The following is a 14,854-nucleotide window of genomic DNA, read 5'->3' as shown; positions in this document are numbered from 1 at the left end:
CACATCTGGGTATGGAAATTGTATGGCAGGCCATGAATGCTCATGAAATTGGAGGTTGCAGTGTGGGTGGGTGTGCGGGCTCTGGGGTGGGGCGAGAAATGTGACGTTCAGGGTGCAGGAGGGGGCTGCGGGCTGGGGCAGGGTTTGGGGTGTGAAGGGGATCGAGGGCTCTGACTGGGGATACAGGCTCTGGGGTGGGGCTGGGGATGAGGGGTTGGGGGTGCAGGAGGGTACTCCGGGCTGGGACCAAGGTGTTCGGAGGGTGGGAGGGGGATCAGGGCAGGGTTTGGGGTGTGGGAGGGGGTCAGGGGTGCAGTCTCCAGCCGGCGCTTACCTCAAGCAGCTCCTGGAAGCAGCAGCATGTCCACCCTCTGGCTCCTAAGCGGAGGCGCAGCCAGGCATCTCTTCATGCTCCCCGTCCGCAGGTGCCGCCCCTGCAGCTCCCATTGGCCATGGTTTCTGGCCAATGGGAGTTGCGGAGGCTGTGTGTGGAGCGCCCTGGTTGCCCTTAGGCATAGAAGCTGGAGTGGGGACATGGCACTGCTTTTGGGAGCTGCACGGAGTGGGGCAAGCCCCCGGCTAGAGCGCTGGAGTGAGGCAAGCACTGGACCCCGCTCCCCAGCAGGAGCTCAAGGGTTGTATTAAAACTTCTGAAGGGCCAGATATGGCCCCCAGGCCGTAGTTTGCCCACCCCTGGGATAGGGTCTGTTTTGGGAGGGTGTAAGGGATACTGAGTAGGGAGGTAGGGCAGTGATCACTGTATTGTGGCGGGAGGGAGAGTAAGCAAGTGTGAGCTTGTCACAGTTGGCTGTATTATGGAGTAGGAGGCAGGAAGGGAGAACAAGGTGGCTGTATGGTGAAGGGAATGTATGAGGAATAGGGATGCATTAGGAAATATGAACAGGAATGGATGATGGGACATGGGGACTCAGTGTTCTGGTGGGGGGAGAAGGAGAGCAGCACTGGTTATATGTGTTAGGGAATGGGAATAGGAGACATTTAAACACAAAAACATCTCCATATAGTACTTACCATGTCTTCTGCCATGAAAGTTTTCCATGTATAATATGAATGGACATAGCTTGGTGATGTTTCTTTAGAGTGCCAAGAAGCGGGGAGGACAGATGTCAGGCTATAAAAGGCAGCAGCAAGCAAATAGTTCTGTGTCCAGGGCTGCTCTGCAGCTGTGAATGTCAGTCCCCAGATTTCCAGGCTCTGCTTAAATGCCTGTGTGACTGTGTGCATATACGTGTTGCTGTGGGTGCCTGCGTTGCCATTTGCTTCATTCTTCAGTGCATGTGGAGGCAACAGTGATGCTACAAAACAAATGCTTGTTGGGAAATACATTACAAAAGAGGTAGGCCAGGCCAACACCTGTTGCTTTCACTTAGAATGTGCACTGTTTTTCCCTTGAAACACTGTTACATTTTACAAAGGAGCTTGGAGAACACTGAATATTTCAGGGAGTTGCTTTTTAAGTACAAAGCCAAATATTCATTGATATACAATGATATGGTGCAATAGGTATTATTGCTTTTAAAACCACTTAAAAATCTGAGTAAGGGATTTTCTGTGTTAGTGTATTTATTTTTTCAAACTACTTATTTATTTAGGAAGTTTTAACTAGTTTACAAATCCTTGTCATGTAAATGTCAGAAACAAAACAATTCATTACAACAGTTAGCTTTTGTTTAAAGAGATACAGGAATATATTAATCCAATCTTTCTAACAGGATATTACCATATTACAGAATGAACATCATTATAACACTTATGTCATTTCTAGTGATTTTATTATATTGAGTGAAATCTCTGTATACACATTTAATAGACCAGGTATGTCTATCAAATGTCAATATATATCAATATTCAAAAAAATTGGACAGGTGTCCTGGTGTTTTTGCAGGTGAATGTACTACGTCTGAATATTGAATAAAATGCAACCAAATAGCTAAGTATCTATCTGTCCTCTGTCTATTTTGCTGGATACATAGTTTTTGTGTTAATTTTTTCATAACCACAGCCTTTCATATTTTTGAAGCATTCCTCCGAAGTTGGACTATTTTTCTTTTTACAGTGAGATGCCACCAATATCCTAGCAGCTACTAGCAGATGAGAGATTAATTCTTTATTTCCTTTGTGTGACCACTAGGAAGTCCCAGGATGATTACCAAAGGATCATTTGATAATAAATATCCAATAGTTTGTGATATGTGGCTACAGATTGCATCCCAATACTTTCTAATGACTGGACATGTCCTGCATGCATACATAAAATCTCATCTTTCACCACAGTTTCTCAACATTTATCCCCATACAATCTCTCTCTCTTTTTAAGCTGTCTGGTATGAGGTACAATTGAAACAGTATCTTAAAGAAATTTTATTTTGTTGTGTTACAGATGTATGTTGCTGATCCTCTTTGCCAAATCAAACCCCATTCCTCTGGAGTAATTTGTCTGTCCAGATCTTTTTCCCAACGTGTCATATATGAACACTTTTGTTAGGAAAGCTGTCTGCAAAGATTGATATAAATTAGTTATAATTTTTTTGTTTCCTAATTGACAGCATGTTTATTTTTAAATAACTCTTAATTTGGGTAGAGTTTAAGACTTGCTGTAGACAAGTAATCCAAAGGAATTTACTGAGAAGAGAATGGTGATTATTTCTCAGTAGACCCTTGCTGTCACTGCAGCAGTTTAAAAAAACAACTCTAGAAAACATTTTTTCATAGTAGCATAATAATATTATATTTAACTGATGAAAACAGCTGTGTCCCAGAAACATCTGGAGGAGGCAAAAGCACTGAGGGAGGGATCCCCTTATGGAATCTATCCTCTGTTGTTCCTTCAGGGGTACTCTCTTTCCCTTGAATGAACCATGAGACCCTCTTCTAAACCGGATGGCTCTCTGGAATCTACAGGTGGGTAGGGCAGTTCATAGAGACTCTGTGTCTCCAAGCAGGCTCTGGCCACTAACAGCTCTCTTGGAAATTGAGTGGATCTGGCCTGCCTGTTGTTTCTGAGGCCTGAAAAGGGCAGAGTCTCTATAGAGGGAGCCTGGAGCTGTGTTATCTCCTTTACTTAACTTCCATTGGGCTGGAGAGAAACATGTCTTTCTCTTACCCTTGGCTTACTTGACTTACCTGTACCCATGTCTGGGACCCATGGAGCAAACTCTGCAAAGATCAGAGTCACAGATCCCTCCTTCCCATGAAAGAGGAGTGGAGGAAGATCAATACATGGCAGATAACTTTTTCCAAAAGTTATTAGTTTGCTTTGTCCCTGTACTCCAACATATAAACATAGGGGTTATGATTGTGCATGCAAAGGGAGTGTCTGAACATACTGTGGATCACCTCCCAAGACTAGTAGTTACTTGCCTTTTGGCTGAACACTGGAAAAAGTTAGTGCATAAAACACAGTAATCTTCCAGCTTTCCACATATAATCATTCTTTGTTCTTCCATTCAAAGACCTCAGAGCACTTAATTTTGTAAAGCTTCACAACCCACTTGAGAGTATGTAATAAAAAATCTTCTCACTTGTAGATGGGAAACTGTACTACAAAGCACCTACGTGACTGGCCAAAAATCATACAGGACCAGAATGCCAGATCTGGTGGGTCTGTTGCAGAACAGAACCCAGATCTTCTGATTCTCAGTTTGTTCTTTAGCGATAAGAACATCATCTCTCTCCCACCCCCACTTCTAGTATGTATGAACTAGGGCTGTTGATTAATTGCAGTTAACTCACATGATTAACTCAAAAAATTAACCACAATTTCATAGAATCATAGAATATCAGGATTGGAAGGGACCTCAGGAGGTCATCTAGTCCAACCCCCTGCTCAAAGCAGGACCAATCCCCAATTTTTGCCCCAAATCCCTAAATGGCCCCCTCAAGGATTGAACTCACAACCCTGGGTTTAGCAGGCCAATGCTCAAACCACTGAGCTATCCCTCCCCCCAAAAAAATTTAAAAAATTAATCACAATTAATCGCAGTTTTAATCACACTGTTAATAGAATACCAGTTGAAATTTATTAAATATTTTGGATGTTTTTCTACATTTTCAGATACATTGATTTCAATTACAACAAAAATACAAAGAGCATAGTGGTCACTTTATATTACACCTCTACCCCAATACAATGCAGTCCACGGGAGCCAAAAAAATCTTACCGCGTTATATGTGAAATCACATTATATCAAACTTGCTTTGGCCCCCCTGCTCCTTGTCCCCTGACCGCCCCCTCCAGAGGACCCCCCCCCCATCCCTAGTCATCCCCAGGACGCCACCCCTTACCTAACCCCCTGCTCCCTGTCCCCTGACTGCCCCGACTTCTATCCACACCCCAGCCCCCTGACAGGCACTCACTGCCAGCTCCCAGCTACGGCGCTCTGCTTCCCGCCACCGGTGAGTGCGGGGAAGTTGGACAAAGGGTGCTCCCCGCACTCACCGGTGGCGGGAAGCAGAGCGCCGCGGCTGGGAGCTGGCGGAGTGAGGTGGGCTGGGGCCTTGCTGCTCTGCTTCCGCTGCTGCCGGTGAGTGCGGGGAGGTTGGGGAAAGGATGCTTCCCGCACTCACCTGCGGCGGGAAGCAGAGTGACGAGGCCCCAGCCCCCTCGACTCCGCTAGCTCCCAGCTGCGGCGCTCCACTTCCCGCCGCCGGTGAGTGTGGGGAGGTTGGGGAAAGGATGCCCCCCGTATTCACCGGTGGTGGGAAATGGAGCGCCGCAGCTGGGAGGTGGCGGAGTGGAGCGGGCTGGGGCCGCTGCCGGTGACTGTGAGGCAGGGTCCCCTCCCCTGAGCTACGGGGCTGGGGCGTGGGAAGCAGAGCAGGCTGCTCCCAGCCCCCTCGCTAATCACCCGGGCCACTCTGGGCCTGCAGGCCCGCCAATAGTGCCCCCCCCATAGCTCCTGCCTCCCAGACCTGGGCCGGGGGGCAGGGAAGAAGAGGCCTGCTTTGCTGCGTTGTATGCGAACCCGTGTTATATCGGGTCGCGTTATATCGGGGTAGAGGTGTATTTTTATTACAAATATTTGCACTGTAAAAATGATAAACAGAAATAATAATATTTTTCAATTTACCTCCTATTGCAATCTCTTTATCATGAAAGCTCAACTTACAAATACAGATTTTTTTTGTAACATAACTGCACTCAAAAACAAAACAATATAAAACTTTAGCGCCTACAAGTCCACTCAGTCCTTCTTCTTGTTCAGCCAATCACTAAGAGAAACAGGTTTGTTTACATTTACGAGAGATAATGCTGCCCACTGCTTATTTACAATGTCACCTGAAAGTGAGAACAGACGTTCACATGGCACTTTTATAGCCAGCATTGGAAGGTATTTATGTACTAGATATGCCAAACATTCATATGCCCCTTCGTGCTTTGGCCACCATTCCAGAGGACATGCTTCCATGCTGATGACACTCGTTAAAAAAATAATGCGTTAATCAAATTTGTGATTGATCTCCTTGGGGAAGAATTGTATGTCTCCTGCTCTGCGTTTTACCTGCATTCTGCCATGTATTTTGTATTATAGCAGTCTCAGATGATGACCCAGCACATGTTGTTCATCTTAAAAACACTTTCACTGCAGATTTGACAAAACACAAAGAAGGTACCAATGTGATATTTCTAAAGATAGCTACAGCACTCGACCCAAGATTTAAGAATCTGAAGTGCCTTCCAAAATTTGAGAGGGACGGATGTGGAGAATGCTTTCAGAAGTCTTAAAAGAGCAACATTCCGATGCAGAAACTACAGAACCCGAACTACCAAAAAAGAAAATCAACTTTTTGCTGGTGGCATCTGACTCAGTTGATGAAAATGAACATGCGTTGGTCTGCACTACTCTGGATAGTTATCGAGCAGAACCCATCATCAGCATGGACGCTTGTCCTCTGGAATGATGGTTGAAGCATGAAGGGACATACGAATCTTTAGCGGATGTGGCACGTACATATCTTGCAACGCCAGCTTCTGTGAACTAGGCAAGGGATATATCGTAATTGTCCCCCACTATTTGGGGTGGGACACAGGATAGGGACTTAAAGAGGACTATTTGAAAGAAACCTATAAAGCGTGGAGTGTTGCTTTAAATATTAGTGAGCATCTCCAGTAATGTGAGGGAGCTAATAGGGTATAGACTATGTACTACCCTCACTAGCAGAACACAGTAAAGACTATATACTGCTCTCAATGATTATGAATTCTCTGAGAAGGGCTTTTGTCTTGCTTTTTCTCTGTAACACAGTGTGTATGCCAGTGACACTGTATAAATATGTGCAAAACTGCTGTTGATATCTGAATTCTGTCATGGCCTAAAGGCATCTCCACTGTGTAAGTGCTTCTGGATAGGTTGTTTTGCACAAAACTTGATTTGTGAATACTTCCGAAGGGCACATTATTTAACTAGCATGACTTCTGCAATCTGGATTTTCATGGTTTCTGATGAAAATTAAGATAAAGGATCATGCTGCCCTCCAGTGGAAACTGTTGACATCTTTAAGATTTGTACTATGTGTAAACCTCACTTTTATAAATGTTAGCCTTTTCAGTAAGAAATATCAATGATTATACTAATTTTATTCTGTAAAGGGAAGAATAGATTTTTTCCCCCACTGCCAGAGTAAGTGAAATGTGTAGAGTAGTGTTTGTCATATCATAACTACAATTCAGTAATCTAGTCTGGAAAGTTGTAGTGACGTATCTACAGGCATTTCTGTGGCAAGCTGGGGAGGGACTTGTCATGCACTCAACAAAAGAATGTGGGCGGACAATGTATCTTCCCATTCCTCTACATATAAGGAAATCTCTAATCTTCTCAAAGGAAAATGCTCTAGCAATTCTGCCATCTCGTCAAAGGTCTGAAAATATAATTTATCTATCTCCAGCTCTGAAACTTGAAAAATAAGAAAGCTAAATTACCGTCCTAAAAGCAATAGAATTCACATCAATTGTTTTTAAGTATAGTTTTAGCAGTCTTTAAATTAGGATTCCAGAAAAAGTTGAGCAGTTTGGCAAAGTTTACCCAACATGACAATTCATTTAAAAATTCAAGTCATTAAGAATAATTGGTTTTGGACAAAATAATTTTTTTTTAATTCTTTGAAACATGCAAAAAAAAAAAAAAAAGCACAGACTAGAAGGAAAGCAAAAGACAGTCTTTCATCCAAAGTGTTTTTTATTAAATAAATCATCAAAAGTTTTTCACTTATGATCTTGAGTTGGCCAAGACAGTTAGCAAATTGCCCTATATAGGTATATCTACACTGTAATTAAAAACCCGCACTGGCCTGTGTCAGGTGGCTTGTGTGCTCGGGCAAAGGGGCTGTTTAATTTCAGTGTAGATGTTCAGGCTTGAACTGGAGCCTGGGCTCTGGTACACTGCGATGTGGGAGGGTCTCAGAGCTTGGGCTGCGGTCCAAGCCCGAATGTCTTCACCACAATTAAGCAGCCCCTTAGTCCCAAGCCTGCGAGCCTGAGTCACGGGGCATGGGCCAGCCGCAGATATCTAATTACAGTGTAGGCGTACCCTATATAAACACATGTACATACACATTGATGCGACTGTACTGTATATTTTGAAGCAGTGGGAATCTTTCAAACACCTTTTTTTCTTTTTCTTTTCTAGAAAAAAACAAACTATGAAGTCGCAGAACTTTGGTTTGTTTTGTCCACAAGACCATACCTCCAGCAATGGAATTATCACAACACCATGCTTGGGCTAGGGTTTGTTATTCATGAAGAATAATGAGGTCCCTCCCTTCTCCCCCCGCACCTAATTGCCAACACCACTTTCTGCAACAACTATGTTTTACTTGGAGGGCTTTCATCCATGTATTATCCAACCTGACACTGTTTAACTCGTGATATCTAATGGGATCATAGTAGAAGGGGGTATGGTACAGGCCTTTTAAAATTATCTAAAAATCATGGGATCAGGGAGTTTATAGCATCATCTGCACTTAACCTCAGCCATTCCGATAACACTATGTCACAATCAGTGGCTGCCTAGTCTAGCTGCTCTTGAGCCAGTAGGTGGTGCCAATGTGATGCTCTGTGCCAATACAGGCGAGATATTAGTTCCCCTGGAATAACACTTGAGTAATTAACACAAGACACATAGCAGGATATGCACTACATTTTTTTACATGCCTGATGTGCACACCCCAAGCATGTGTACTTCAAGTAACATACCCAGTTTCTGGAAGAACATATAGGCTTGATGACAACACATAGCTTACACTTTATAGGCAAAATTCACCCAGTGCAGAGAATCTATACTACTTCAGCCCCTCTTAGGGTCTTGTGTAGGTCTCCCTGCACTGGCATGAATTTTTCCCGCATGCAAACAAAACATCAATTTATGTAACATTAGTCATCAAGAGGTGCCTGTACTTATTTAACTTTAATAGTATTTCACTTTGAATACATACACTTGTGTAGCGATAAGAGTACATTAGATTACTACTCTAGAATCTTTTATCATGTCATACATAACTGTCTCCTACAGTACTTTATAAAGATGGGCCTGAGCTACAACATTTATTTCTGGATTTCAAACCTTCCAAAGCTGGGAGATGGTTGAGTTTGGGGAGATTAGTTCAGGTCATTAAATTTTTCTTTTGAAATTGGAACTGAGTTTGAATTTCAGATGCTCAAAGTTTGACTCTGGATCCAGATTACATATTAAATGCTTGGTGATCAGAAGATGACATTCAAGTATGCCAGTCATTGAGATAATTTTCCATACCAGATTTACTTAGAGTGCTTCCCTGAATTAAGTCAATTATAAATTATGACAGTGTCATTAATTGTAAAATGTTTATTGGGGAATGAATACTATGAGTTAGATTGGATCTTAGACTGATCTCATAAAGCTCCTTTCATTGTCACGTATCTTGCAGATCTCCCTTCCCCAGTAACTGTTTCTGCTGAAGGCATATATATGGTCCTAATCAGCAGTCAAGAACTTGCAGGATCAAATCCTTCATTTGCTATTCCTGAACTCATTCATTTTGAATTTTGGTACCTTTTCATGAAGGTTGGTCCTTTGTCTAAAAAGTATCATTTTTGGTCCAAAAAATGTTTCCACAGAAGTGAAGGAAGAAGAGTAATTGTTACACACACAACAAGTGAAGACAATCTCTCTTTGCTGCTATAATATATCTGTACACTACGCCAACAGTGAACTAACAATATGTCTTTCATGGTGGGTGTGAGAGTTCTCTTTTCTGTTGAGGTGTTTAGTTGTTGCCAGTGTTGTTAGTCTGCTGCAACATTTGCTCTCTGTGGCAGACCACTGTCTGCTGCTATCTTGATCCTTCATATATGCTGTGTTCATGTGTCTGTTCCCTGTATGTGCTTTATGGTACAGACAAAATGTTGCAGAACTGCATGAAAGTACTTTGTAATTATATCCAGTAACAGCTTTCAGCCTAAGGTCTCGAAACATTTTAAAAACTCATAAGCCTCATATAAAGCTTTTTATCAGTTTAACTATTTTGGTTACCTTTGTAATTTACTGAAAAAGTTAAATTGTTATGTCCCTTTGTGTGGATGCTTATACTGGTACACTGGTGCTTATGCTGGACTAGTTTGTTCCACTAAATTTCACCTCTGTTGAAAAGCAACCGCCTCTGGAGTTTAATACAAGCTATCTAATAGCACACAGTAACATCTCTTCTGTTGGAGATCGAACTTCCAACAGCCCAATGAGCCTCAACGCTGTGCTGAGGCTTTGGTTCAGTACTGGCCTAGAAGGAAGACTGCTGCCTGCTAAGTTGCCACCTTCTCCTCCTGAAGCACCTATGGCATGTATTTTCTTTAGAGGCTTACAATCCTGCATAGGATGGTCTGTAACTCTAGCAGACTGAGTCAGCAAGAAAAAGTATTATTCTACTCTTCCCCCTTCCTCCCACCCCCAACCGGATAGAGCCAGTAGCTGTCTGGATAACCAACAATAATCCTTGCTATTGGATAAAGAGAAATTAGATTATTTTAAAAAACATTTTTAAAGTATTTCAAGTTTAATTAGACAACAAAAGGACAGTGATATTAGAATCACATTGTTGATACTGTTCTTAATTCTTATCTTTTGCATAGAAATACAAGGAAGATCACTAGGCAAGTGCTTTCTGAGTCTGTGTCAAGATCCACAAAATTATCTCTCTTGAATCAAAATGACATAAGGCTAAACTGCAGCCTGGTAATCCCTTTCTCTTTGCATTACTAGTGGGACCATCGTTTCCTACCTACATCAGTACTGTGACAATCTGTCTCTGGTGTTGTTTTTGAATGCTATGGCTGTTAACAGATAACATGCCTGCACATATGCACAGATACATACATACATATGCAAGTTTTCAAAGCTGGGTTGCATGTGAGAGAATACTGTCAGTTTTTTTTTTAAATAAGACCAAATAAGAAAGAAGCAAATTGTTTAAAACAAAGCATTAATCCAAAAAGAGAGATGCTTCTAACATTTCTTTGATAGTTACACAATTGTGGATGGAAGGACTGAGTCATAAAATGAGAGTGCAATAGAAAATGATCTTGGTTTGTTTTTTTTTAGTTTGAGCTGCAGTGGCAGGTGTTATAAGAATGAAGATTTTTAGGCTAGAGCTGTGGACAATAACTCCCCCGTGCCAAAAACTACCTGATAATTTTATTATCTGTGATTCTTGTACAGTTTGTGAGAGGCTCTCTGATCTCCACCTCATGCACATATACCTGAGGTGATAGATCATAGTGTGTATTCAGTCTGGGTGAAAAGAGGCACGTGCCCCAAAAGATTTTATTATCTAAAGACATGGTATAACGGGTGTCTAAAATAAGCAGTCAGGATGGGTGGATGAGGTAACAGTAACAGAAGCATGTTTCATCATATATTGGTGAACCGTTCACACACAGCTAATCAGCAGTAATAGCAACCTTCTACCTACTGAACCATTTTCAGTCAGCAGTGACTTGTAGGCATTGTCGTAGAGGTGCCTTTTTAGGAAGGATCTGAAGGAGAATAAGGGGTAACCGTATGGATTTTGACAAGGAATCTTTCCCTTGTGTATAGGTAAACATAAGAGAAAGAGTGAAGGAAAGCCGATAAGCAGGTGATGAAGACAGGCATCCTTGGCAGAACAGAGGCAGGGATTTATCTCATAACAGAACAGTTAATTAGGTAGGTCTAAATTAAGAAAGGCCATAAAAAAATCAAGGAAAAGTTTGTACAGTATTTGTTGTGGTGGAGGAGGGAGAGCCAATGGAGGGACTCGAAGAGGGGAGTAATGTAGTTAGAGTGACAAGCCAGGTAGAGTATCTTAGCAAAAGTAATTTGAAAAGAATTGCGGGGTTGCAGCAGTCAAGGCCAAAAGGAGTATGTATTCTTAAAATCCTGTACTCCAAAGCAGCTGATGCAGGTAGAGTGAGAGTCTGAAAGGTTGCTGGGTTGCAGACTTACTGTAAAAAAAAAAAAAAAAATGGTGATCTTGCTGTGGCTGTAAGGCTTCAAGCTGGGGAGGAATGAAGAGCGATTATACTTCTGGCATTATATCAATGAATGGGTACATTTTAAAGCCCTCTGTCATCTCAAGTCACTGCAAAACGTGTTATCAGTTTACACTGTGGAAAATATATGGCCTCGCTGGGGACTTGCAACACACATTTGATTCCCCCTCATGCCGTACTGTACATCATTTAAAAATGTTCATTGAGGCTTCAATCCTGCAAATGCACAGCACACAGAACTGTGATTTCTTCAGTGGGAGTTCTGCACATGATGATTTGCAATATGAGGTCCAAAATTGTCAGCACTGATAGGTCTGGTCTATTAACTCTGTTCTGATGCCAATTACAGTGCAGTACAGTAGTAGCGTACCAAATTCTCATTCTAGGGCTGCTGAGCATTCAGGCTACATGGTGGGTATCAGTGAGCAGTAAGATAAATAGTGAAGTGACAGCAGGAAGTGATGGTCCTTAAGAGTGTACATTCCGTAACTGGATGCTGGTTATTTCTATTACTCCACAAAAACAGAGCTGCAAAATACATATCTGATTATAATGCAAATTAGACCTAGATGTTTTTAGGTTGTGGGAGGCATGAAGAGTTTGTTTTTGTTTGAACATGTATGTTTGATGCCACCTAATAGCTCTCTACTCAGGTATCTTGCCCTGAGCGCTCTTCATCTTTTTTTCAGGTGAGAAGTAGTAGGTTCTCAAACATTAGTTTAGGAGGGGGGAAGAAATCTTATTTTAAATATCTTTCTTTCCACTTTTTGAGGTTGGCAGTTGTAGTCTAGGTGCAGATATAAATGCACGTAAAATACAGTACTGTAATTAACACTGCAAAATGTAAATAAATATAAAGTGCATATAATATAGTATATAATATAAATACAACTGTTGTAATTTATCCCTGCTGGAGTGTATCATTCTGCTTATTGTGTGGTTTATTCAGTTCTGGATTTCAGTGACCCCTTCAGTACTGAAGTTAAGCCAAGAATCCTACTCATGGGACTGAGAAGAAGTGGGAAGTCTTCCATTCAGAAAGTTGTCTTTCACAAAATGTCTCCAAATGAAACCCTTTTCTTGGAGAGCACTAACAAGATCTGCAGAGAAGATGTTTCCAACAGCTCCTTTGTTAACTTTCAGATATGGGACTTTCCTGGGCAAATTGACTTCTTTGACCCTACATTTGACTATGAGATGATTTTCAGAGGCACTGGAGCACTGATATTTGTCATAGATTCTCAGGTAAAGAGAAAGTTATAAGGGTGGTATTCAGGCCACCTGTTTGTCTTCATTGTTTTTTTCCTCCAGCTATAAGCAAATGGAATGGCAAACATGGAGACAGGCAAATTTTCAAAAGCACGTAAGGGACTTAGAGCCGAAGTCCTGTTGACTTTTAATGGGACTTAAGTGCTTTTGAAGACTATAACCACCAATTACAATTAAGTTGATAGAGTTGGTTTATTTTTTAACCTCTTTTTTGCAAATAAAGATTCAAAACTAGTTTAGTTTTTATTTTAAATGCAAAAATAACTAGTCTGCTTTAAAGTCTCTGGTTCCTTTCATGGAGTTGCTAGTGACGGCAATTGGACTTTTGTGCAAATATAGGCCTTTATGATCCCAGAAGTTTAAAAAAAGGAATTTTGAACTGTAGAAGTGTCTGCAAGTATCTTATAAAATTTAGCTTTTGTCTCGTAACTGTTTGTCGTAAGGTTGTGGGTTTTATTTTTCCATTATTAGGATGATTATATGGAGGCCTTGGCTAGGTTGCATCTCACTGTGACCAGAGCTTATAAAGTGAATCCAGACATCAACTTTGAAATCTTTATCCATAAAGTGGATGGTTTGTCTGATGATCACAAGATTGAAACCCAAAGAGACATTCACCAGAGGGCAAATGATGACCTTGCAGATGCTGGATTGGAGAAAATTCACCTCAGGTGAGTGAAGCAACTGTGCACAGAGTCTGCTGGAAAAGAATAAAAGCCATGTTTAATGCTAAAGCCAGAACCCAGAGCAGCCTATCTTATAGACAGTTTATCACTTTCTAATCTATTGAAGTAGCAGGCAACAAGAATTTATTAGATATGACTATTAAGGGAAAAGGTAATGTCTTTGACTAAATTATTCAGTCTGTAGAAAGAACAACAGGTTATTTTAGCAAATAATTGAAAATAATGTACTTCAACAAACTGGGAGCTACAGGACATTAAAAACTTTAATGCTGTTCTTGAGACTCGTGAAATAAGAAATGCCATCATAATGGATATAGTGCTTCACAAACATGTTAATTCATAGAGTAGCTAATCACTTTGGTGGCATCTTTTCATTGTTAATTTCATCCCTACTATTTTCCAGATGTAAAGCAATACATAAAAGCTATGTAATATTGCTCTCCTGGTATACAGAAAATGTTTTCCAGAGGATATTGAAGTGGGAACTACATCATTAAATTCCATATATAGCACAGATTTGCAGTATCTATGGTTTTATGTATTCATATTGTATACTGTCATGCTAAATATAGCCTTGAAAATATATGTAATTGTTTTAATTATTGACTTCAGTTTGTTGAAGAGCTGTGTTTTAGAAACATTATGCAACTTCTGATCACAAGGGAAAAATGCATAACTTCAAGTACTTTGTGTTTCAAAATATTTTACATGCTCATTATGACAGATTCAGAATGTTCCTTTTATATGGCTAAAAGGAAAATATGGTGACATTTTTTCCAGCTTTTATCTGACAAGCATATATGATCATTCTATATTTGAAGCCTTTAGCAAGGTGGTACAGAAACTGATTCCACAGCTCCCAACCCTGGAAAACCTCCTTAACATCTTTATCTCAGTAAGTACTTTTGTGTACTTTCTAGATTTTTGCATAGAACTGATTGAGTACAAGAAAACTTGTGATTTATTCTGTAACAATTGAATCCTAAAAACTGCTATGTGCCTTTCTGAAAGATGCTGTGCACACCCAGTTTCAAGTGAAGTTAGTAGGAGCTGAGGGTTTCTACCTCATGAAGGATTTGCACCCAAATGCCTGCAAGATTTACAGAACAATGTAGCTGCATTTTTTCTAAACTGAAAATATTTTGAGATCGTCAAATTATTTTTCAAGGTTAGATGGTGCATAGAGTGAGCTGACAGTCATCCCTCATCTGTTTAGACATTGGTTTGACTGTGACCTAGGTCTGTGTGGTATGGCTTCTGTCTGTCTGTTTTTAAACAGCACTTGACATTTTCATAAATTATAAGGCCAGAAGGGATCCTTGTGATCATCTAGTCTCACCCATTCCCAATCTCCCATTATCATAGAAAGTGATTGAAAAGG

General features: G+C 41.0%; 1 protein-coding gene across 1 annotated transcript in view; it reads left to right on the top strand.

Annotated features, from left to right (window-relative positions):
* RRAGD (Ras related GTP binding D) overlaps positions 1 to 14,854 on the top strand; it is a 30,813-nt gene that overhangs the window by 1,146 nt on the left and 14,813 nt on the right. Inside the window, exons 2-4 of the mRNA XM_074946876.1 lie at positions 12,468 to 12,763; positions 13,259 to 13,458; positions 14,254 to 14,368. Coding sequence (XP_074802977.1) covers positions 12,468 to 12,763; positions 13,259 to 13,458; positions 14,254 to 14,368 — 611 coding nt within the window. The remainder of the gene's footprint in view (positions 1 to 12,467; positions 12,764 to 13,258; positions 13,459 to 14,253; positions 14,369 to 14,854) is intronic.

The sequence above is a fragment of the Natator depressus genome, chromosome 3, assembly GCF_965152275.1.
Source record: "Natator depressus isolate rNatDep1 chromosome 3, rNatDep2.hap1, whole genome shotgun sequence".
In the NCBI taxonomy this organism is placed as follows: domain Eukaryota; kingdom Metazoa; phylum Chordata; order Testudines; family Cheloniidae; genus Natator; species Natator depressus.
Note: the sequence above shows the minus strand (reverse complement) of the source record. Positions and strands in the feature narration are given on the sequence as shown.